The 25,192-nt window shown below is 39.9% G+C and overlaps 2 protein-coding genes across 5 annotated transcripts in view; both read left to right on the top strand.

The window, feature by feature from the left end:
- Positions 1 to 8,476, top strand: part of RASGEF1C (RasGEF domain family member 1C) — a 71,621-nt gene extending 63,145 nt beyond the window's left edge. For all 3 annotated transcript variants that reach the window (XM_050979682.1, XM_050979680.1, XM_050979681.1), the window contains 2 exons: positions 1,219 to 1,291; positions 1,697 to 8,476. In XM_050979682.1, the coding sequence (XP_050835639.1) occupies positions 1,219 to 1,291; positions 1,697 to 1,721 (98 nt within the window). In that variant the 3' untranslated portion in view covers positions 1,722 to 8,476. The remainder of the gene's footprint in view (positions 1 to 1,218; positions 1,292 to 1,696) is intronic.
- Positions 8,477 to 13,120: 4,644 nt separating this feature from the next.
- CLK4 (CDC like kinase 4) lies at positions 13,121 to 23,251 on the top strand. 2 transcript variants are annotated; one of them, XM_009091412.4, is made up of 14 exons: positions 13,121 to 13,278; positions 15,105 to 15,164; positions 15,781 to 15,938; positions 16,974 to 17,199; positions 18,364 to 18,454; positions 18,843 to 18,909; positions 20,166 to 20,282; positions 20,378 to 20,544; positions 20,650 to 20,744; positions 21,105 to 21,234; positions 21,550 to 21,632; positions 22,116 to 22,195; positions 22,726 to 22,813; positions 22,896 to 23,251. In XM_009091412.4, the coding sequence occupies exons 2-14, from the start codon at positions 15,111 to 15,113 to the stop codon at positions 23,031 to 23,033; spliced, it is 1,494 nt and encodes a 497-aa protein (XP_009089660.1). In that variant the 5' UTR covers positions 13,121 to 13,278; positions 15,105 to 15,110; the 3' UTR covers positions 23,034 to 23,251. The 2 variants fall into 2 exon arrangements, with proteins under 2 accessions (XP_009089660.1, XP_009089661.1); XM_009091413.4 differs by having other exon boundaries at positions 13,124 to 13,271.
- Positions 23,252 to 25,192: the final 1,941 nt, after the last annotated feature.

Here is a 25,192-nt window from a genome sequence, read left to right as displayed (position 1 = left end):
CTAAAATCCTGCCTAAATCTTAAGAATGACTTCCAAAATAGAATAATTAATATGATTAAAGTAATATGCATCAAAAAGAGATAGGATGAATGCATTTCTTCTTGTTTTAGGCTCTAAAGGGGCAGGAAATGAAAGTTGGGGTAAAGTATAGTTCTCAGACTACTGGACTAAAAAAGAGTGACCTCAACCCACTAATTGTATGCAGATTTTCTCCCTCATGTCCTCCCCTATATTCATGCTGCTTTTGTGAAATGGCCTTTGCAGAAGCCACAGGAAACCTCCCCCATTACCCAGGGGCAGTGCAGAGTAGAAATATCTGCCCTGAATAAAAGGTGGGAAGATATCTGAGGGAGATTCAGCAGTGGCATGTGAAATGCAGCTGTACTGTGCTTGTCACAATGTGGAGGAATGGTGGCCAACACTTGAATAATAAAAGACATTTGTAGCACAGACTTGAATGGTGAGATGGTTCCAGCAGTAAAGAAAAAAAGCATCATGAAACAGTCAAATGAGGAAATGTGTGTGAACACAAATTACAGCCTGTGATTCTGTGAGGACAGTGAGATATTATTGCAATGCCAGCTTTTGCAGAGGAGACTCTACAATCTAGACTCATTTTGGTGTCATAAAATACATCCTACAGTGTAAGGATTTGCAGGGCGGACAAAAGAACAGATTTATTTTCTTCCACTGCATTCCTTCTCTGGTTTCTGTAACTCATTCTTACCTTGACAGTATTGTGTATGCATTTAAGATACCATGTTCCCATAAGCTTTAAAAAGATTGAGGAATATGAAGTTGTGTTATGTGATGAGAATATCCTTAGTTTTTAAAAGCTTATGTGTTTAGGTGCCAGCTCTCACTGTGCCTTTTTTAAAGTTCATATGACTCTTGAGTAGCAGAGCTGTGATGGAGGAAATGGGCCCAGATCTCTGTATGCAAAACCAGAGACCATTCAGCTGCTTAATATTGTAATGAGAAGGTCATGCTAACATATTTTAACTCTGGGCTCCTTTACTGTTCCATCAAAATTAACATAGCAGCTTTCCAAGGTAGACATGTGAGCCCAAACCTCGGTGTCCCACTGATCACCAGCTACCTGAGGGACCATGAAATTTTACCATTTCTCTTTCTGTGTGGTACAAAAGGATGTACAAGAATGCAGAGGGATGTGGGTTAGTGATGCTATTGGAAATAACACATATTTACTGTTTCCAGGTTTGTATCTGGCTTCCTATGAAAGTGAAAGTCCGGAAAACCAGACAGAAAAAGACAGGTGGAAATCCTTAAGGTAACCTCTCATTTGATCAGCTCATTTCTAAAGTACCTCCAAACAGCTGCTCTGATACCAAAGCTTCTGAAGTGCAGGTATTTAAGCTGTAATCCCTGAGTGAGGTGTCTTCCATTTAAAACTAATTTGCAGAGCTAAGGCTGCAGTGATAAAAGTTCATATTAATCTCAAATTATCCTTCCTGTAAAGAATACCCTCAGCTTGCTGTACCCATGCACAAGCCTGCACAAGCCTGCTGCAGATGAAGAATGCCTCAGGTCAGCTGGGTCTTCCAACAGTTTACAGCGCTTCTAAGAGATGTGAAATGGTTTGATATAAATGAGAATATGAAGAGAGTGATTAAAACAACCCAGACCTTTAAATTTGCTTTTTTTTAAAAACTGTCCTTATGTTTTACTTTTGCAGATCCACTATTTTAGGAAAGACTTGAAGATTGAGAGATTATTGCAGTAGGTCAAGGAAAAGAAATTCGCAAACATTTTGCACTACTGATTCCAAAGATGCCTGTTTGGGATTTAGACAATTTCTTTTGTTTGAGTTTTTTTGTTGGGTTTTTTTTTTGACTGCCTAACATGATGGATGAACTGGATTCATCCACTGAAATCAACAGAACTGTGTGCACATTGATGCTTTTCTAACTATGAGACAGAGAGAGGAAGGACAAACAGACTATTTGTGGCTGTGCCCAAACTGCATCAGGATCGCTGTGATTTTGCTTCTGAAGGAAAATGCAAGAAAACCAGGAGCAGGGAGAATCATGGTACTGCAACAGAGAATGGAAAAGTATAAAAAAGGAAAGCAAAAATACACAAGAGTATTTCAGAAGCAGGTGCTTCAGACAGCAGTTCTTTAAACCTTTGAGGATTGTAAAATTAAATCAAAGACAGACAACAGCAATCTGGTTAATTGCTGAATGAAGAAAAAAAAAACTTAACCTTGCATCAGCAGTCCCCCAGCCTTGTTGAACAAAGCACTGACTGCTGCAGGTTGGAGCTTGCAGGGATGAGGACTGACACACATCTGTCACATATAGGCCACGTCAGTATGGGAACATTGTCCTGACCCCATGGATTTTTACAGAACAGCCTGGAGTGTGACCCTTGCTTAGTTAATCTTCCCACCACTGTTGTTGCTTTCCTTACTGTGAATCTGGGCCAGTCTAAGGAGAGCACAGAGGGTTGATGGTGCTGCTTGAAGACACCCCCACCACTTCTGAGGTTGAATGAAGAAGCAAATTACTCTGGACTCAACTTACCTCTATTTAATGTATGTAGTGTATTCCCTAAATTTATCGATGCTGAGTTGCATCTTTTAAGGGGTTTTATCACACTCAAAGAAAAAAGGTACTGCATTACCATTTCTATTGGGCTCCAATTAACACAGTGCTGTTTATTTTGTAACATGATACTTAGGAGGATGGGGGTTAATTGCTCTGAACTTAGGAACTACACGTGTGCTTTAAAAAAACAAAGAATTTCAGACTGGAATGAATGCACTAAAGAATTTGTCATTCATGAGCAGATAACCGTTTTTGTCTTTTTTACTTTTAGGGTGTAAAGTTCACAGTTTCCTTACAGATAACATGAAATAGGGACAATGTCTTGTGTTAAAAGCTGTACAATAATCAAGGTGCTACTGTAATAGAAACATTAAATTATAATGAACTATATTAGATTCCAAACTAAGCCCTAACAATAGACTTATTGTTTGTGTGTGGAAGGAATGTTCCTAACTGCCCCAGAAAGTATCTCAAAAAGCTTAAATGAAGCCTAAATGCCACATCATACAGAACTTTACATTTTTATTACTGACTTGGTGCTACCTTTTCAGATGTTCCTGTCCTTCTCTCCCTACAACAGAAGGATGTAACCCTTTCTTTGAAATCAGTAATAATTTGATTTTAGCACAGAATGATTCCAAGTGGCTGTGGTGTTTTGAAAAATTAGGGTAATCACAAAACCTGGCTATGTTGGCCTATTCAGCCAGAAAACTGGAACTGTTCCTGCCCTCTGCCAGGCCTCAGAGTTGTCCATGCCTGAGTGAGCTGTTGACCTGGAGGCATGGGCAGGCTGGTGTTTGAGGGCAGCAGGCTGGGAATGGGAATGCTCTGTGTGGTGCACTCCAGCTTGGATGTGTCTGCAGAGCAGTTCTGTGCTGGGTTATGGCCTGTGGGAGCCCAGCCTGGCTCACTGAATCCACTTGTGCTTGCTGAGCTGATCAGGATGGATTCTTCTGGATCAGCAAACAGGGCTTGAGGCAGAACTTCAGGTCTCCTTTTCCCGTGGATCTATCTGCACATGAATTCAGATGGGGGGACATAAAACTCCAATGTGTTTATTCCAGCTTTGTGTGGAAGAACTAAGTGTAAGGATGGTGCAGCATCAATGCAGCCATGGAATGATGAATGTTCTGCTGATACTGTGAATCTGCTGTTTGTTAATTTTTCTACATGGAGCTTAGAGCTATAGAGAAACTATACACATATATAGTTCCTTCAGGCAGAACCATTTCCAAAATGAAGCCATTAAAAGCCTGTTAAATTTCAGATTAATCCAGAGTGATAACCATAAACGTATCTACAACAATGCTAATGTTTAAGTGTGTTTCCTAAATAGTAATTTTTTCTTACTATCTGCATATTTTTAGCAGGCACAATGTGACTTCACAGTGGAAATATGGGGGTTTTGCTTATCTGAAACCCAGTGCAGGTGGATGGGCTCTTTCTTAAAACCTGCCTTTAAAAATTTAAATCCTCATTCCTTTTCTAATGAGCCACTAGAGGTCTGTACAGATGAGATTAAAGACTGTGACAATTAATTAAAATATGATTTTTATTTTAATTCCTTATATTTTGGGGCACCTTCCATGAATTTGGGTAATTTTGCAAGTACAAGTTAAATTAGATCTCCTAAAGTTTATCACTGTTGCAAACTAAACCACTTTTGTAGTCCAAAACTTTCAGACCTCGGTGCTTAAAATGGAAGCATAAAGGTCAGATCTAGGTGGGTATTAAGGGCTTAGTAGGACTGTCAGAAGCACTAAATTATTCTTAAGCTTTTATGTAGTTACACATTTAAAAGGTCTTTTTTCAGAGGTGCTAAACATCCTCATCTCTTGGGGAGCAGTGAAGCAATTATTGCTTTATAGAGGTGCATGGCACATTAATCTGTAGTGTTTGATCTCCAAAGACATTCACTGCTCTTTGCAAAATGACTTGGAGATGAGAGTGCAAAACTTAAAATGAGAAGACAGTGCTTTTAAAAAACAGACTTCAGGAGACCTAGCTGGTCTTCACAGAATTTTGTAGCTGAATCCTATATAAACAGAATGTAAGCCTTAAGTTGCAGCTGTCAGTTGCATTTCTAATGGATCTGTGGCCTAACCAGGGTGAACAGCTCCTGGCAGGAGTGGGGTTAGAGCCTTGCTTCACCAACAAGCACTAGTACAACTGATACAAAGAATGACAACTTGGGCAATAAATTTCTTCTAAAAATGCATTAATATTACATGAAAATTAGGACATATACATGTCCAGTAATCTATTTTTCTTGCTATAAAGGCATAAAAAAACTCCTGCCATGCTGAAAAGAAAGGATCACTTCCCACCAAGCACTAAACCACTCTAAGGTGTGCAGTCATTAGACCAACATCTAGACAAGTTACTTGTAGTAAGGTTGTGGCTTTCTAATTCTAATCCATTCTTTGAGTGGATTCACTCCCTGGCAGCTGCTCGAACTAATGCTGCACAGAGAGCAGAGCAAAGCTAGACCTGTAGATCTGCACTGTTGGTATCAAACCCCTAAGCTGGTAAGATGTGAATATGACACAGTCTTGCAGAAGCATTAACTTAGTTTCTGGTATACAGCAGTATTTTAAAAGACCCAAATACATGAAATCACTTCTGCACCTCCTCCAGTGTAATCAGAATGGTAGCAAAAGTCCCATTTTTCCATTTCTTGAGTGTGCCATCCTGCAATGCAAGGATGGGTATAAAGCTCAGTGGAAAGCAAGGAGGGAATTGTGTGCCTTCAGCTTGTGTGAAGTCAGTAGATGAACTTGCTCAATGCCTTTTGATAAACACCTAATTGTACAGTGTTTCCCTTAATGTCAAATCTCCATTGATCACATTACCAAATTAAAGGTGCATGGATATAGGGTAGCTGGGCACAACTAAATTTTCATGGCAGAAACTCGAAATGAGTCAAGCATCAAGCATCCTGTTCACCAGAGTACCCTGATTAGACTGTCCTTGTTCGCCCTCTTAGGCAATGAACACAATCCTGTTGTACATCTCTGGAAGCTCCCCATGAGGATAGAGCAAACTGATCTCAGCTTCTGCTGAGGTGTCACTTCAAAAAAGTGTGGACAGCTGCTAAAGCACTTCAAATAAGAAACAATTTAAATGTAGATATATTTTTCTGAGCTCAAGAACATTTTATTATGTGGTCAGTGGTGATAAGATAATCACTCACTTAAAATTAAGCCTGTCCCTTCCTGATATCTTGGTTATTTCATCATGTTTTATTGCAATAGTATAATGCACCTTTTTTTAAAGCACATGAGCACTGGTTTGCACATGACTTTAAATCCAGTTTAGAATGGATCACTGATATGTAATTGGAATTATCAACTGAAAAGACATGTTAGTAGAAAAAATAGTTATGCATATAAATGTAAAAATACTAGACAGTTAACAGTCTCTGGCCTAGCAATGACTGTGTTCCATGGAAACGAGACTGATTCCAAGCACAGCAATGTGCCAGAGGAAAAACTCCAATTAATTTTGATGGGCTTTGGAGCAGTCCTGCAATTATTAACTGGAGTACAGTTTTTAGTTATTCATAGGTATTAAACTGTATTGCCAGCTGGTGTAGTCTCTATGCCAGGCGCAACTCTCAGATGGGAGATGCACTTAATAGGGTGAAAGTCCAGCCTTAGCAAAAGTTTTCTTTGACATTGTTGAACTTTCAGCAGCAAATTCAAGGACTAAATCTGATACAATGAATTAATTCATGTCTGAGAGCAAAATTATACTTTCTGGTTTAAAGAATCTTTTTCTCTTTTTATACTGATAGAAATTAGCCATACTGTCTCAAGTTACTCTTTCATTGGAAATTAAACCCTCTTTGATTGTGAACTGATTATTTCCATTGCTGTAGTTGCAGAATGGGGTTAGGGAGTGACAAGGAAACAAGGAAAAGCCCCTTTATTACTGCTCAGAGACTCAAGTATGGGCCAAAGCTGTCTTTTCTTTTGTTCTAACATTACCTGTGGAGTGAAATTCCCTCTGTAGGTGGTGCAGGGCATTCCTGAAGTGTGGGTACCCAGCTTTCAGGATGGCAGCACAGGCGGAACTCAAAACTCAGTGCACATCCACAGCTGAGCCTGCACTCTACTTTCTGATGCTGGAACACATCCCTTTTGAAGGAGAGAAAGTTCTTGGAAGTTCACCTAAGGCAAAGCCTACTATGCTTCCTTACCCACCCAACAGAATGATTACGAGAAAATTCTTTGAACTAAAAGAGATTTTTCTCTAGTGGACTTAAAAGAAATTTGTTACTTAGTTGACAGAAATTTTAAGGTCTAAGAAAAATAAGTATTTTAAAAACTATGATAAATGCTTTGATGGTTTTTAGCTTTCATATTTCACTTCATGGTGGCAGAAGGGAAAAAAATATCTTCTATTAATACCAATGGCAGCTAGGCAGGTGAAGGCATGAGAGAATACAGTGAAATATTGGTGCAGAAAATGTTACCTATAATTTTGTTTTAATATTGGCTAGAATGTGTCCCTTTCCCTGAAACCACTGCTTCCTGCTCTGTGGAACAGCTGAACCAGTTACCTTTTTAGATGGAACAGATCTGAAGTTTAATCTGGTTTGTATTAATTTCTTTTACAATTATTTCTGCATATTTTCAGATAGGCAAAAAACACTAAGTACAGTAAAGCTAATGCTCATACAAGGCATCACATCCTGCATTGTAACATTATGCCAGTGTAGCTAGGGAGCAAATAGCTTGTATGGCTGGTATTTCATACACTCTGCACGGGTGCAAGACACTGAAACTCAGGCAGCAGCCTCAGCTGCAGAAAGAAGCTAAGAAAGAGTCACTCCTACTGTGCTCCCTGCCCTGCTCCATGGCCAGCACAGGCTGGAGTGCTGTAAATTCAGAGCGGCTTGGACTGCTCACTTCTCCCTTGATGCCTTTCCCTCCACAGAAGTGGTATTTTGCTCTACAAACAGCTCTTGCAAAATGCCAAAAGAACATTTTTCTAGCTTTCTGCCATACAAAGGCTCTGTATTCATACTCCAGATCTGTCGTAACAGAATAAGAGTCCTTCTTTCTTTTCATCCCCATGGCCTTAAAACTGCCAGCCCAGATTAATATTGCAGTGTAGCAATGTTCCCTGGCCTCCTAGAATGCAGAAGACTTAGGAGTTCAGAGCTCAGGAGTCCTACAAATTAAATGTTTGTAAAGGAACCTTCTTTCTAAAAGGTGCAAAGCTCCATCTGATGGAATTTTGAACAGAAAATGACATATTCCAGCTACCTTTCAGAGCAACATAACGTCCTCGGTGAACTATTACTGGTCAGTACTATATCACCGCTTTCATTATTGAATAATGCTTCTAAAATTCCAGTCTTTTTGAAATGAATATGTGATGGTTTTTTGATGATTGGTCTGTGGGCAAAGAGAATAGAGAAAATTGAGACTGTAGTTTAGGCTGTTGACATCATCTGTGTTTCTTTAGCAGCCCAAGCTGGGTTATCACTTACTGTCTGTCCTTGCCTTGAACCCGGAGTTGTTCCAATACAATTGTCCAAATTATTAAAACTTAGTGAAAGATGCACATGCAGAGCTATTAAATTCAAGTGTTTCAAAGTCTGATTCTTACAAGGTACAAGTACTTCCCTTAGGGGTCTGTCTGTAAAAATATCATTACTACTACACAACATAGATGGAAAACAAATTATCCTCTGGGTTCCAGAACTCTTAGCAAGCATTCATAAGCTTATAAAGGTGAAAAATTGGATTTTAAGATTCTTTTCACTTTTAGCAACAGTGACTATCAACTATTTTAACTAAACTCCAAGAACATAGTATTCCAAAACTATTAGAATGATACTATTAATCACAGACTTAAAAGCACAGAGTAAAAATGGGTAAACAGAACTATATTTTCAGACTGAGAAATTCAAAGGTTGCATGACGGGCCCAAGGCTACCTGGGAAGCATGTCCTTTCAAAAAAATTACCCAAAAGGTATCCAAATTTTAGTTTTACATTTCTTCTGGTGTTAGTCCTTTTTTCAGCTGTGCTTAGATAAATGGGAACTAAATTATCACTTTAGATTTTAAAACTAATCAAGCTAAGAATAAACACGGCTTAAAAGAGTGGTATGTATTAATCATGTGAGTGATAGCAATGAGGAACTGTGCTTTTCCTCTATCTTTTTCATTCAATTAAAAAATTCATGTTGTGATCAGCATTTTCAGGTCAAATTGAAATCTCTCTACCATAGAATCATAAAATTGTAGAATCATTTAGGTTGGAAAGGACCTTTAAGATCATCGAGTCCAACTTTTAACCCATCCATAATACTCAAACCACGTAGCTTTGTTAGAAATTCCCAGAATACCAACACTTTATTAATTGCACAGGCAGGAAACAGTAAAGTTACTTGAAAGTGGCTGTTATGATTTTGTGACTGTACATAGATCTTGCAAAATGTTATTGGTAATATGCATCCTGTAGCCCACATAAACACTGCGAGAATAGCATGGTCATTGTTACGCTTTATAGCTGTTGTGGAAAATGTCTTAACCTGCATTCATGATGATAGTGCCCATCCTACTCCCAAGTCTTTTTATACAGTTGTGGTAAGATTGTTATGAAATCCTTTTGTCAGTCATGTTCCAGCTAACTTACCTATGTATAGAATTTATATATTAAACCCCCCTAATTTATACTGTGTTTTAACAGTTTGCCTGAACTGTCTATGGTTTCTAAATTTTGTAATGTGAGTGTCAAATAAGAATAATAATTAAAAAAAAAAGGCTTGTCTGTGTGGATTTTTGCTTTGGTTTTATATGTAGGAAAGATTTCTACAGGATAGGGTGTGAAGAAACTCACATTGCTTTGAAAGAAATGTCCTTGACTCTGCACAACAATTCATGAATACGTGTGTAGGAAGAAACCTGTGGTTTCTGCTCTTTTTCATTTCCACTTTACTGCTTCTTTCTTCCTCCTCGCAGATGCAGTTCAAGTAAGTGCACTGCAAGGAAAGGAGACAAATTCACAGTTCCCATAATAAAGTATTTTCACAAGTAGGAGTTGTAGAATGGAAACTTCATGATAATAGGAGGAAAAAGCTGAGGCTGGGTCTCAGATTTTTAGTTTGTTTCTGTAAAACTCTGTGGTACAACTGAAGTTTAAATGTATTATTTTAATATTTGTTTTACTGATGGCAATACAAATAATAAACTGAGAGGTGCTACTGAGATGAGGGGCCCATTTCAGTAACAATGTAGAACAAGAGATGTCGTTGGTTCAAGCAGCTTAAAATTCTTTTAAATAAAGGAAAAAAAGGCTCAGAGGTGAAACTTGTATAGAGAGAAGTGGTGGAGTTCCCTTGATGTAACATTTGGCACCTGCACCACGATGATTCTGAGAGTCTGTAACTGCTGTTCAGCACAGCTGGTCCTGCCTGCTGTCACCAAGGGAGAATGGCTCGATGTGAGTGGTGGCTCTGACTCCAAAGTCTGCAGAAGTGGAAGTGCAACCTCCTTCCTCAGCAGTGTTCTTACTCACAGTGCCAGAGCTCCTCTTGCCAAAAGGCACTGTTGAGTCATCTGGCTGAATTTCCTGTAAACTGGTTTATCCAGGCTTCCCCATGTGAAGCCCCCAATGCTCTATTAGGCTAAAACATTTCAATCATCAGGAAGCCCAGCTGTGCCACAGAGAGTGAGAAAAGTCCAAGTTTCAACCACCCCTGTGAGCTTTTCAGTTAAAGGGAGTGGAGCAGCTCAGCTCAGCCCAAGGTGAGCCCAGCTGGCCCATGTATCACCAAAGTGAAACCCAGCCTGCCTGCTGGAGGGAGCACTCCCTGTTCCGGGTGAGCTGCCAGGGCTCGATGTCCCCATCGCCCTCTGCTAAGGACACACAGAGGGCAGCACGGCCCGTTCCAGTCTGTCACTGGCCACAGCCCAGGTATTACCTGGCCACAACTTTTCCCCACCAGGGAATGAACACAAGTGCCCGCACTTACACAAAGTTTCTGGGTCATTGCTTTTCTAAGAAAAATTTTAATAACTCTTAAAAAAATGTGTCCCTAAGCATAACCATACCTTGTTCTTTTTTACCTGGCTGAGTATATTTACATTTCTTCAATTCTACTGCATAATATTAAAAAAAAATCTATTTTAAAATTTTCCTTTATAAAAATTAACTCTCATAGAATGGAAATGCAACTGTCAGTGTGTTCTCACTTTGCCTTTCTGCTGATCCACACATCCAAGCTCCTATTATCTCTCTTAATTTACATATGCCGCAACAATCTGGGACACTGGCTCCCTTGATCAGTAGTTACAGTGATTTGTGAAATGAATAATATATTTTTTCTGATGTATCTTAGAAATTCTCGTGGTGGTTTTTCCATCCCCATTCAGTTCCATCCCTTATAAAGAGACGGTATCGTCATTACTCTGTTCCTGAGCTCCCAAGCAAAGACACAGCTGCTCCAACACAGTTGGGGGAACCTAAGAAAATCTGTCAGTGTAAAAATCAAACCATGGAACTGTAGAAATTCATAAACAACTAAAGGCAAAGCACAAATATAATCAGCCACCCTCTGACACCAGAAGGAGGAAAAACAAAACCAATACATCTGTAATTAAAAGAAAGCAAGCACAGCATTGGAAGTACTGAAAGCCAGGAATTTTTGGCTCTGCCTCTGAGTTTTTCTGAAGCTTTGGGCAAGGCAGACAACCCTTGCTTTAAATTTTGTATCCAAAAAATGAGAAAACTCACTAAGATCTGTATCTCCTGAAGAACTGCTGTGAGGATGGATCACGTCCTGTGGCAAGACATTTGAAAGAGGGACCTTACAAAATTGCATTTTGAAGCAAATGGTTTGAATGTATCTTTTCATACACTCACAAATGTGTCCCAGCAGCACAGTAACACTGAATTGTAACATGCTCTGCTGTACAGAGCAATCTAAAACATAGTTGCATTGTGTGTTGCTCACTCCACAAGCTGTGCGCACATTTGGCATTGCAAGTCTAATTAAGGAAGGATATCTCTCACATAAACAAAAGTAAATACCATAAGGGCTGACAGCAGAAGTGGCTGTAACTGCACTCAAATGAATTTCCTGAGTTTTGTAAAGACTGAATTTCTCTAGTTTGATTCTTCATTGTTCTTCACCTCATTCCTGACTTAAAAATGGCCATTTGTAGAGGGACTGTCACTTTGTGCTACCTAGCCTGGTCATGGGCAGCAAATCCCTCCCCACTTTATCCTCCTCTGAGACACCACCTAAATTCCAGCTGACATTCCTTCAGTGCTGTGTCTCCACTGCCACCTCCTGAACAGGAAGGAAAATTAACTTCCAATTCTGCTTTTCTTTTGAATGTCTGCAGAGGTGGTTTTGAAAGTGCTTTGTTCAGCACACAGAGCAGGAGCTGAAACTGCTTTGCAATCTGTCTAGAGAGGCTACATTCTATAAATCCATTGTAAGCCTTTTACTTCAGAGGGAAATTTCTTTATGTATCTTTGATATGAAGATGTTTTAACGTTCATACACTGCTTTTCTTCTTCAAAAAGGTCCAATTATTCACTTCTGATAGGTTTATTCTTCTTTCAATTGTCAGCTGAAAGCCTCTGACTGAGACCATTATTCCTTAGCTATTCTGAATTTTGCTTCAGCTGCAAAACCTTGCTGTATTAGACGTAACACTTACTAAAATTATTCTGGGAAAGTGCCAGTAAGTCCAAGAATTTTTCAATTTACCCATTAACCTTCAGAGATTGCTATTTCCCCCAGATTGCTATATTCCTCCAAGTAACGAAAGAAAAAAAAATCCCAAGCAACCATAAGCAGAATTTTCAGTTCACCTCAAAATTGCTATTTTCCCCCATCGTGAGCTCCTAAATCTGAAGCTTGTGTTTAAGTTCGACTTTTCCCTATTTTGGGGTGTGCTTTACTTTACAACACTCTCTTTGGGTTTATTGAATTCTGCCCGGCTGAGGGCAGGGGGAGTTGGCGATGCCGAGTTTCCCGGTGCAGTCCAGCGCGGTCCCTCAGGCCGGGGACGCGGGGTTTGCCCCCGCCAGGCCGTGACTCAGCGGATCCGCCATCCCACACGCGCCCCGCAGTGAGTCACGGCGGAGGGGGCCCTGCCGGCCTGCAGGCTCCAACAGATAAAATATCTTATTGGGTTTTTACCGTTTTTACACGGGAACTATGAGCCTGAAGCCAGGCCTAACCGCGGGATCACCAAACTGCTTTAACGCTGCATTTGGCGAGTTCATTAGAAGGAACTAATTGGCGGTTGGGACTACTTGGTGATTTCTGCACTACTACACGCGTTTGATAAGGAGAGGAGATCTGGAGTTGCCTCTGAACTCGCCCTCCATGCTTGACCTCCTCCATGAGGTTGGCTTACAAAGCCGTGAAGATTTGGGTACAGATGCCCAGCGTGTGGGATGGGGTGACACAGGACGCCATCAACACCGCCCCGCTCCCCTCACAGTTACTGCCATAGCGGCGGCACCGCCTCACGGGCGGGGAGTGAGGGCGGAGCCTCTTCTGGGTCTCCCGCCCTGCCGGTCCTTACGCCGTGCGTCTGACGTCACAGCGCACAGACGCCGCGAGAACGAGGGAGAAGGAGGAAGCAGCTTCTCCGCGCTCGCAGCCGCCATTTTGTCTGTGCGCGCAGGGCGGAGACGGAGCTCGCTCGCTTTCTGTTCCAGTTGTAAGTGGTGAGGGCCGCCCTTCTTCCTTCTCTTTTCACCTTCGCCTTTTTTCCTCTGCCCTTTCTGTTTCCGGGGGGGACGAAGCAGCGGGGAAACGGAGGGGAGGCAAAGTGGGGGGTGGGGTGGGAGAGCTCCTTGCGTTGTCTGCAGCGCGGGGCGCATCAGGCGCTGCTTCAGGAGGTGTTGAGGAGGGAGGAGGATTCTCGGCACAGCAGCTCTGCCGGAGTCTCTGCGGAGGTGCGGAGGGCTGGGGGAGCTGGGCTCACCCAGCCCGGCCGTGCCTGGCGCCCGCCCAGGTGGCCGCGGGGACCGGCCCTTCCTCCCCCGCCGGCCCCGGAGACCTCGCGGGGGAAGGTGGCGTGGAAACGGGCTCGGTGCCCCTGGCTTGGGGTGGCGGGTGTCCCCTCCAGGATTTGCCGTGTCGGACTTTGACCATCCCGAAGGAATAAGCCTTTGACCTCCTCCGCCTGCCAAGATTTTTAGGAGAGGCATTTAGAAAGTGCTGTGTAGGCAGCTTACGGCGGGGCTTTCGTGGCCCTTGTGTGTATGGGGCTGTTCAAAAGGGGAATGGCTCCTGCCTGAGCAGCCTTATGGCAAAATGTGGGAGTGAAAACTGCCTGTGATATGGATTAGTTCCACATGCTACAGGAATGCATATGTTCATGGCAGCTGTCAGTATTACATAAGTGAAGTTCTTCGGCACATAAAATCAGATAGAGCACCGTAGTTAAAATATTTTAAGGTGGTTTCTAGCGTAAAATGGAGTCAGACCGATTCTAGCAATTTCCTCCTCGTTTGAATTTACCTGGCTCCTTTAGGGACAAAATTAGTAATTTTTGTCTTAATTTTACTGAAGCTATGTGCATTTGATTGTAGCTAAGCAGCAGTTAGTCTTCAAGCATTTTCTCCAGCTTCCTATGTCAAATATCCATTCTTGCCCCCAAGCCCTGTTCTGCAGGACAAATTAATGGTGATTTTATTTAGATAGTTGTTAATTACAGAGCCTTAGTGCAACTTGCCTTCCTCCAAGTAGGGAAAGAAAAAAAATTCCCAAACGACCATAATTAAAATTTTCAGTTCACCTGTAACTGAGTGTGTGTGTTTGGGGCTCTGCACCTCAGGAGTAACTGAAACCTGAGTGTGCTTCAGAACCTGAGTTATGTAAGGTGAAAATATAGGAAAATGGCTTTGGAGCTGTGTAAGAAGAGAGGAAATTAAAGCACGTGAATGGAACACCAAGTCAGTTTTAATTTTTCAGATGGTTTTGTTAGTCATGTGCTACATTAGTATTTTTTGTTTTTATTAGAATCTCACAAGTAAGATTTTTTGTGAATCATGCCTCACCCAAAATAAGGCAGGTTTTTTGCACAGTTTGTTAATATGTTTTTGGTTTTAAAAATATTGTTGCAGATGTCTGTCGTTTTTTGGTTTGTTTTTTTTTTTTTTTCACGGATCTTCTGAAAGTGTCAGCCCTTTTTTTTTCAGAGTAGGCCTGTCATTTGCATGTTCTAGGAGTTTCCAACTCTTTGTATAGAGGCATTGTTCTCTGAAAATTTACACGGATTTGCACAATTTACACATGATTTACAGTCATGATTTTTCTACTCGATTGCTGTCATTGTTTCTAAACTACTGTTCTCACTGTCACTGCTTGCTGCAGAAACTTTTTATTATCTTGTATAAATTCATTCTTAGGAATATGCTGGAATAGATATAGAAGGTTATTCTTACTTTCAAAAAACTCCTGCTGCAGATGGGTAAAAAAATAGGTTTGTTTTGTCACATTCATTAATTCTACAGCTGTGTTTTACTTTGCCTTTTTTTTTTTCCAGTTGTGCATGTACCTGTTTGAACAAAGAATTCCTGCACCTAACATCCAGCAACAGAAGCTGGTGGGTTTTGTCTTTGGCAAATCATCTGAACTGTAGAACACCCACAGTCCTGCATGCTAATAGGGTGCAAAAGTTGTGACTTGGCTCCGGGTGCTCCAAAGTTGTGTTAATCCATCAGAGTTCACAGTGGTTGATGCTAAAAGTGACTGTTTGCTGGTGTTCTGTAAATAGTTAAGTGAGAGAAATTTTTAGCTGATTGTGCATTCTTGATTTTATGTAGTAACTTTACAATTCAGTAGGAAGTCCTAAATCCAGGTTTTCTTGTTAGAGGATGTTTGAAGAGGAAGGTTTCTTCCAACAGGAGGCTCTTTAAGGATACTATTGTGCTTAGTCACTTGAGAGTTTATTTAAAACAGGCTTTAATGACATGTTTGAAGCTATTAAATGAGGATGAGTTGGCCCATTTAATCTTGATTTGTGTTTCATAACAGCGTTAGTGTTGGGATGAGGGAGCTGGGTCTGCTTGCCAAACTGAAATAATGGGGGGAGGGAGCTGAGGAAAAATGGGCCTTTTTAGTTCTGTCACACTTGATCAAACTGCCATTGTTGACTTGCAGACTTGCACCTACATGTGTGTTTGTTGATTGTTTTCAATTATTATTATTGTATTTTGTAGTGGGAGATGAGGCATTCAAAGCAATCTCATTGTCCTGAGTGGGACGACAGGAGGAGCTGGGATCAGAGGAAGCACAGCAGCAGCCGCAAGCGCAGAAAGAGGTCCCACAGCAGTGGCCAGGAGAGCAAGCACTATAAACCCAGTCGCGTTTCAGAAAGGTATAACACTCTGAACTGAGCAGTGCAAATGATTCTTACCATGTCTAAAGTAAATGTGTTTTCGGGGTAGGAGTTTCTGAATGCCCAGAGTTGACAGTTCCTTGTGGTTTGGCTCGCTTAAGACAAGCCTGATAGATAGTTGTTAACACAGCATCTGAACCATTAAATAGAAGTTGTTGAATAAAAGCAAGTAAATGTCACTAGGTTGTCTCAGTGGTGTCAGTTAAATATTTGTATTGAATACAATCAGTATTAAATTTCAAGTGAAAAGGATGCCTTTTAATTTAATGTGAACAAAAGGAGAAGAAGGTTTGTTTAATCATTTGATACAGTGGTAAGTATGAATTTCTCTTATAATTTGCAAGTGATTTGTGTTTTCTCCCACACTGCTGTCACTGGAAAGATGTATTTTCTGTTTTGTCTTGGTTTTTTTTTCCCTTGAAAAGATGCAATTGAATTCTTTTAAAAGGTCATACCCATGCTTATTAAAATGCTGGAAGGAGTAGGCGTACAGCAGTCAGGGAACTCTGTGCCTCAGCAGCTTTCTTAATGGTCTGTTTTCTGTGCAAAAGATCCTTGTTCCAGATCCTCTGAGGTTTTAATGTTGGTTGTAAAGCACTTAGAATGATGCTACTTCTCTCAGTCTCTAGGTTTTACTTGAACCTGGAGCTTTGAAAGCATAGAAGGGATGATTTCTGTATTGAAGGTGGTTTGTCTTGTGACTTAAGGTTGTAATGAAGTTGTTCAGTATATTTTAGGAAGTGTTTCTCCTTTTTAAGTCTGAGTTTCTTACTATGCAAACTGTGGTCAGATCATACATTGTTCATGTGGATGGCTGCCATGTATTTGAGACTGACAATGTTGTTAAATTCCGAATAAAGTAATATCAAAAGCTCCACTATTTTTGGGGAGGGAGTCAATTAAAGAACATTTGTGCTGTAAAGACAGATACTGTGTAACTCAGCTCAGGTCACTTATCTTGTTGGAACCTCAAGTTTTTGAAGTGGAGAACATTCACTTAAAATATATTTTCAGTCATTATTTGGACGATAGAGCCATAAATGAAAGAGACCATCATGACCGGAGATATGTTGAGGAATACAGAAATGACTTCTGTGAAGTGTATGACCACAGGCATTATCACAGAGACTATGAAAAGAGTCACCATCATCACTATAGCAAATCCTCTGGTCGGAGCAGGAAAAGTAGTCATAAAAGGAAGCATAAGAGACATCATTGCTCCAGTCACCAATCGCATTCGGTATGAGTAATTTTTAACTTTATTATTCATGAATTAGTGGTAATAGACTTCTTAAATGAGTGCTAGAGCTGCAATTCCTGATCCACGGTACTTTAAGAAATACATTATTAAAAAGGATTTGTATTTATTTGAGTCTGTTTGTGGAGCATGTGAATATGTTAGTTGAGATTCTTGGATCATTGTTGGGTGGGGGGTGGGATCATCAGTACTAGCTGTACACTGGGAATGTAGGTGGTTGGTAGTCAAAATCACTGGGGTTGGTCTGAAAAATGTTATCTTGAAATTGAAGACAGGCAGCTGTCTTCTTTTAAAGTACATTTGTCACTTAGCTTTGCAGCATAGTGAACTCTGTTTTTCCAGGTAGATTGTGAGATGCTCTCCTCCCTATTGTTAAAAGTAATTGAGATGACATGCCTTTTTAACATGAATTGAAAGTATGAATGTGCATGTCTGGTAAATGGATGTGAACAATTTTACACCTAAGTCCAGAAAGCTTTGATAAGCCCTGTGCCCAACTAATGGCACCCAATGTCTTATGAGATGGGATAAGTTTGCTGCTTGCCTTCTTTGAAGGTGTGCTCTCTGAATTTCTCATGATTGTTGTGATGCCCACTGATGCATCACAGTTCCAGGTGTTTTATACCACTTTTCTGCAGTAGAACAGCAGGGTATATTAGATTATATACTGCAAATTAAGGACTTCAGAGTAATTTTTCTCCCCTCTCTAAACATGGGGGAAGTAAAATTGTTTACATGAGTGGATGTTTTAAGAATAAAAACATTTCACCTGACTGAGAGCTTAGGTATGTACATAAATACTGGTTTCCGCTATTTGCTAGCAAAGAATTAGAAATAGCAGTGTTGCAGTCTTAATCTGTCTTCAATTAAGCCACTGAGAGACAAAATTGTGTTGTTTTTTTTTCTGTTGCTTGTATCACTTTAAGTATTTATCTGAAAATCTGTTCCTTGCCATGTTTTTCTTCTGTAACATAAACTGTGCCCTGTGAATTTCTGGGGACTGAATTTGAAATTGCTCCTGCCAACTGTTCGTGGCCTGGTGTGTAACTGAATGCCTGAATATCTCCCCGCTGAATGAATTGCGTATTCTGCCCTGAATTCACTCTGATATATTGATTGGCTGGACGATCTTGGTGCCGTTCCCAGAAGAGTCACCGAAGGAAAAGATCCAGGAGTGTAGAGGATGATGAGGAGGGTCACCTGATCTGTGAAAGTGGAGACGTTCTAAGAGCAAGATGTATAGAACATTTTTCAACACTTTTAAAAAACTTTTCAGAAAAAAATCTGTTTAGAATAGTATGTCAGAGGAGGGGGGCTAAAGAAATCTCATTGCTCTTTTTGTTCTGTTTTTTTTTGTGCTTTTTTGTTTTTTTGCATATCTTCTTTTCTGTAGAATTTAAATACTGTGTTCAAAAAGTTCCAATTAGTAAATGAACTTGAGATTAGAACAAGAGATAGTTTTTTGGCTAACTGTTTTCATGACTCCTGTCCAATAAAATAATGCATTCTGATGCTGAAATTTAAAGTAATTATGCTTTTGTAATGGCACATTTTAAAATCTACATTAATATGTTCATTCTCCTTTAAGTAGTTGTATAATTCTAACTTATCTTTGTTCTTTTTAGATGAAATTGTTGCGACTTTAGGAGAAGGAGCTTTTGGAAAAGTAGTGGAGTGCATAGATCATGATATGTAAGTGTTGGGTTATCTTTATAAGTGGATATCATGATAAAATATACTTAGTTCAGAAATAAAAGCTCAAGGACATTTTATTTAAGAGAAGGTTGCAGCCTAAATGCCCTTTTTAATGATTGAGAACTGTTTTGTTTCCTTTTTCTGTTACTCTTAAGTACTGCTGCTGTAACTGGAGAATGTGAGAGCAGGTGAAGAGTGCAGAGCTAGTTTGGGAGACCTTAAAGGTGGTACAGTGACATACTGAGAAAGTAGTTTTGCTTCTTAGTGGAAGCAGTTTCTGGAAAGCAGTTGCTTGGAATTGCTTGAGCTGTAAATTGCTATCCTCAGTTTTCATAATCAAAATTATCCTTTAAAGGTTTTTTTAATCAACAGTAACCTAGTATCAAGTACTTTTTTAACTAAATGATTGCTTCTATGTGGGGGGCATGTCTGGTGAAGAAGAAAAAACTTAAGTGTATTTCTGGTAATTCTGTATGTTCTAACAGTTGTTAGAACTCAGACTGTTTAACTGTATGTTTTAGATCAGCAGTTCTATGACATGGTTTTAGTACTTTTTCCTCTACCTTTGGTTTGTTCGTTCTGTCATTTCATAAGTGAAGTCTGTTCTGGAGTTTGAGGTCATGTTGTGAGGGCAGAGAGTGTTCTGAAGTTGTTAGAATTGAAAGAGCTCTACAGAGACAAAGGTTGTCTAAGAGTGAATGGGACAGAAGGAGCTGTGTCTGTGTTCCGTTCATGTAACAGCCTTACAGGCTGAATGCATGCAGGCACTCAGTGCAGGGCAATTTTCACTGGTATAAACTGCTCATAATCCAAACTTCAGAAGTTACTCAATTCCCCTGATTCCATAAGAACACTGGAAAAGAGCCAGCAAAAGTTGTGCAAGTTGCAGGAAAAAAAAACCCATCAAATTTTTGTAGTATTTTTGTTCAAATGAGAACTTTATTTATTTTTTAATCATTTTGCTGGCAGATTCCTATTGTTTATTCTGCTTCAGATGAGATGATAACACTGAGAAGTCATTAATAAAGCATGTCCTATAAGTATTTGAGAAGGGAAAGATCAGGATTACTTTTTTTTCTAGAAACTGTTCTGGTTGAGTGCACCATGCTTAAATCAAATTCCCCTAATCCAACTCATAATTCTCCATGACCTTTAATCTTCCTGTGTTTCTTTTATTAAAATCAAGCTGCTTTGGGGTTGTGGGTATTTAAGAATAATTGATTCAGTTTGCTGTGCTTTACTTTCTTCCCAAGGAGAGGAATGCATGTAGCAGTTAAAATAGTGAAAAATGTTGGTCGATACCGGGAGGCAGCCCGTTCAGAAATACAAGTGTTGGAACACTTAAACAACATGGATCCAAGCAGCAATTTGTAAGTATGAAATTTGAGTAGTCAGCATACCAAGGATTTGAGGAAGGTGATTTATTCAATAGTTTTTCATTTGTTCTCTTTTTTTCTCTTTTAAGCCGCTGTGTCCAGATGCTGGAGTGGTTTGATCACCATGGCCATGTCTGTATTGTTTTTGAGCTACTGGGGCTCAGTACTTATGATTTTATTAAGGAAAACAGCTTTCTGCCATTTCATATTAATGACATTAGAAACATGGCCTATCAAATTTGCCAGTCTATAAACTGTAAGTAAATTTCAATACTCCTTTCAAATATATGGGTGTGTTTTGGTTTCTCCTTTAGGAATTTAATGTGTAAATTATGGAATACTTTTGTCTTTTTTCTTGTAGTTCTACACCATAATAAACTAACTCACACAGATTTAAAGCCTGAAAATATCTTGTTTGTGGAGTCTGATTACATAGTGAAGTACAATGCCAAAATGGTAAGTTTGTTCTTTGTTTCTCAAAACTTGAGTTGCACTACTTCTGTCTTCATTGAAACTTCTCATAAAAAAAGAAAAAGAGATAACAAGTAACTGAAGTTAACTTAAGGTTAACAAAAGAGGAAAATAACTCTTGTTACTGTGAATGGTCTTTACTCAGCTGTTTTAGGTATTGAGATTAAATCACTTTGTTACTCGCTCTTCTTTCTTGGAGCATTGAGCTGCACAGGAATTAAAAGTATTTGGAGGAAGTGTTTTGTTACACATTTTATGCTAGCTGTTACTTTGAAGATAATGTGATAATACTTTTTGCCTAAGCATGCTTTTAAATAGTATTAACAGCATTTTGGTTTCTTGCAGAAACGAGATGAACGCACTTTAAAAAACACAGACATCAAAGTTGTTGATTTTGGAAGTGCGACTTTTGATGATGAGCATCATAGCACATTAGTGTCTACAAGACATTATAGAGCTCCTGAGGTCATTTTAGGTCAGTAAAGACTTAAACCTTTTGGAAGTTTGTTGCAGTTCATTCAGATGTCTTTACTTCATAAACTGGAGTAGTTGTTCATAGTTCTGGTAATCAGTCATCTCTCAGGTGGTGGGGGTAAAATTATTGAGAGTAAACAGTAGAAGAAATACTCTAAAACCAGAAACAAGCAGCAGGGTTTGAGGAGGGCATGGGGAATAAGTTGGGCATCAATAAATGTTTGGAAACTGGACATGTGCTTTGTGGGTTACCCATTTTGAAAATGTAAAAAGTAAAACAACAACTAAAAAGTAAAACAAACTGCCTTTTTTGCAGCACTGGGATGGTCTCAGCCATGTGATGTGTGGAGTATTGGTTGTATTCTGATTGAGTATTACCTGGGATTTACAGTGTTTCAGGTGTGTATGTAAGCTTAAATAGAATGTGTTTATTACAGATTACTGATTTTAATCTTTTAATGACATGCATGTAACTATGTAAAAGGCAGAACCCCATGGGCTTTTAAGGATGATATAGATGAGATTGGAAAACCAGCATCCATACAGGAAAATGTTACATCTTGGATATCTCCTTCAGAGTATCTTAGATGATCTTTTCTGGCATTTTGAGTGAAGAAGAATGTCATGTTACTGCTGGAATTAAGAGTAAAGAGAACACTTGTACAGTACTTGTTTTATGAACTGTTGTTCAAGGGTCATCCTCACTGTGGAAAGTGTTGTATAATCTACATTGCATAATCTGTTTTTAATAATTGAAAGTGGCAGACGTAAAAGATATGATGACAGTGCTCTGGCAAAGTCTTGTTTGCAGTTTGATTGTTGTTACCAAGTGGCTCAGAGGAGAAAAATGTGCTAAGTGCTTTCATTGCTATTTCCATACAGACTCATGACAGTAAAGAACACCTGGCAATGATGGAAAGAATACTGGGGCCTCTGCCCACTCACATGATCAAGAAATCCAGGTATGTTAATTGTAGAAGCAGTAAGTTGCCTAATATTTTCTCTTACAAGAGAAATTGCAAAGTTACCATTGTAAGCTATGAGTTCTTGCAGATCAACAGAGATTGATAGGCAACCACAATTAGTTGACAGTAGTCCTCTTTTCTGATTTTAGCATGAATCGTCAGCCTCTTGACCTGTAACTTGGGTATGGATATTTCTAACCCTTTAAAGCTGAGTTGGATAATGTGTATTGTTTGTTACAGTTGTCCAGTTGATTATAGTGCATTTTGGAAAACAGGAAAAAGCTTGGAAAGCAGCAATTGCAATAGGTTCAAGTGATAAAAAAAACAGCTACTGTGTTCTAATTATTGTGGCAGCAATAATAAAAACCCAGCAGATCTCTGTGAATAAATACGCAATAAAAAAATGTTAGCTCCCAAATGCAGAGATACATCCAGGAACTCTCAAAGGTGTTTTAAAACTTCATGGAAAAGCATCTGCTTGCTGTGTGCACTGACACCAGCTTCCTGTTATTTCCCTTGTCCTGCAGAAAACATTATTTTCACCATGACCAGTTGGACTGGGATGAGCACAGCTCTGCAGGCCGGTACGTCAGGAGACGCTGTAAGCCTCTGAAGGTAGGAGACAGCATTTTTATTGCTCTGCTAGACTGCAGTTCTGAAAGCTCTCTCTAAAATACCTTCTGCTTTTTTCTTTCAGGAATTCATGCATTGCCAAGACACAGATCATCAAAGTCTGTTTGACCTTGTTCGCAGAATGCTGGAATATGACCCAGCCAAAAGAATTACTCTTGATGAAGCCTTGCAGCATCCTTTTTTTGATCCATTAAATAAATAAATTCAAAGATCTTCTATGCTTCTTCAAGGAGATTTCCTAGACTGTGTCAGTCAGTCAGCAGAGGTTGCATGAAACTTTTGTAAGCTTTAAATTATTTTGTACAGTTAAGTCTGTAAATAATTACATATGTTTTGTATAACTGTTATGTTTACCTTGTTGAGCAGTTGTAGTCTTATGGGTATCAAAGTGAAAAATAAAAGTAATTTTCATTTTTGAAAGCCTGCACCACTCTCCTTTTACAGATGATGCTAGTGGGCCCTCTGACTGTAGGTGAGGCATCTGGGCTAGCTGAAGGATTTCTGGAAACATTCCCTAAAATTTCCTTTTGTTAGTCTTGAAGAAAAGATCCATCTAGTTATACTGTGTGTAACAGTTTGATGGCATTTGAAACATGGATGGAAACAGTGTATATCCTAAGTAGGTGGCTTTTGTGGGTCACCTTTTTCCCAGATTTTGTTACATTGCTCCACTGCCAGGTAATTACTCTTGGAAACTTGACTGATGCTTTCAGTTTCAAGGATTCACATCTAATGTTTTTAGTTAAGATCTGTAAAGTAACATCTCATATTTTCAATATTGTTTCTAGTCTTTGAAGATTAATATCTTCGTATTAAGTTTTTAGACTGTCCTGCTGCAGAGAAATATGGCGTGCCACAGAATTGTGGCATATTTAAGCTCTTGCAGTAGTGAGATCTGAAGCCTTCAATGTGTATTTCTGTGGAGCTTTTTTTGTAGTTACTGGTAAAATGAAGTGGCCTTGGGAACTGAGAAGTGCTGGCATTGAGACTGTACAGGATGGAGGTGGCCGGGTTCTCAGTTGTGGTGCCTGAGCTCTGGTACCTAGTTGAGAAGAAAATGGTGTAACTTTCCAAGACCCATTGTTGTACTTTGTTAGTTTTGAGGTTCCCACATCTATAAGTTGATGATTTTTAGTCCAGCTCCCTTAATCCATTTGACACTGAATGGGTGGCTTGCTGAGCAGTAGGAAGGGAGCCTTCCATGGAAAAGTTCATTCTGACTGCAATAAGCAAGTTTTGGCTATTTGTTTTAATCTTGACTTTACTGCCCAAGCCTTTCTTCAAAGGAAGGAACTAAATTGTTTTGGCTCCACAGGAGCCTGACTCCAGGTTTTGTGCTTGCCGAGTTAGCCCTAATACACAGTAAGATTTCAAACTGATGTCGAGGAGGCTTCATTTGCAAGAGGCTCCAGACGTGCATATCTCTGAGCTGGGGGTAGAATAGAGCAGGGCCAGGCTTTGAAAGCTTATCTTCTGTTACTAGTGCCACCTCCTGGGCTTGATTACAGCTCATCACAGCCACCTCCTTTCCTTGGATGTTGGTGTTGAAGACATTGTTTCTGTTTGACATGACAGAAAATGTAACAGCCTGTGCCATGCAGGTCAGCTCGGTAGGGCTGAGCAGGACAAGAGTAAATTCCTTCTCTTCTTCCCACAGTACTTTCCATCCCACAGCAAGGACTTGGCTGAGTGTATCAGCTGAGCAATGCAAATCAAAGGCAGATGGGGGGAGAAAAGTTTATATGCTGCTATAACAATAAAACTGTAACCATAAAACAGTTCTATCGAAATTAGGGAAAGATGGTGTGCTCTAACTTACATCAACAGCTAGAAGCACTCTGTAGGTACTGAAATTTGTTGTGCTGGGTAAAGGAGATACAGCTTAGCCCTATTATAAAGCCATCTTTAAATTGACTTCTCTTCTTCCAGTAAATTTAAAAGTACTCTTGGGATTAGTGTGGCACCTGCAGCAAGGTGCCAAGGGCTTTTGCAGCATCTACACCAGTGTTGCTTTGCAGGCACATGAGCCCAAGGCCCCTGGGCTCCGCAGAGAAGTGTGTGGGGCTCTGGGCAGCACCCCAGGGCAGGGTCTGGTGCTGCAGGGCAGCCCTCAGTGCTTCTGCCTTTAGTAGGGGATGGATTTTTATGTGCTCACACCACCACCCCCCATTGTCATCTTCATACTTGTAGTTGGTAATCTTTGCATGTTTGAATCAAGCTATATAGTTGTTAAATAATTAGAAAAGAATTCCCATTTATTTCTGCACTTCAGATTTCCAGCTATTGTACCTTCAAAATTTGGGCTGTGACTGGGTCAGCCAGGCAGACCAGACTGACAGTGTGCATTTCCATCGTGCAGCA

This window comes from Serinus canaria, chromosome 13 (assembly GCF_022539315.1).
Source record: "Serinus canaria isolate serCan28SL12 chromosome 13, serCan2020, whole genome shotgun sequence".
NCBI lineage: Eukaryota > Metazoa > Chordata > Aves > Passeriformes > Fringillidae > Serinus > Serinus canaria.
The sequence above is the reverse complement of the archived record's forward strand: the minus strand, read 5'-3'. Positions and strand labels throughout refer to the sequence as shown.

Excerpts from the sequence above, each read along its gene's own strand:
- CLK4 (XM_009091412.4), top strand. The coding sequence starts at position 15,111 with ATGTACCTGTTTGAACAAAGAATTCCTGCACCTAACATCCAGCAACAG. Across the intron at positions 18,910-20,165 it reads GAGTGCATAGATCATGATAT|GAGAGGAATGCATGTAGCAG; the intron begins GTAAGTGTTGGG and ends TTTCTTCCCAAG. Across the intron at positions 20,745-21,104 it reads TGAAGTACAATGCCAAAATG|AAACGAGATGAACGCACTTT; the intron begins GTAAGTTTGTTC and ends GGTTTCTTGCAG.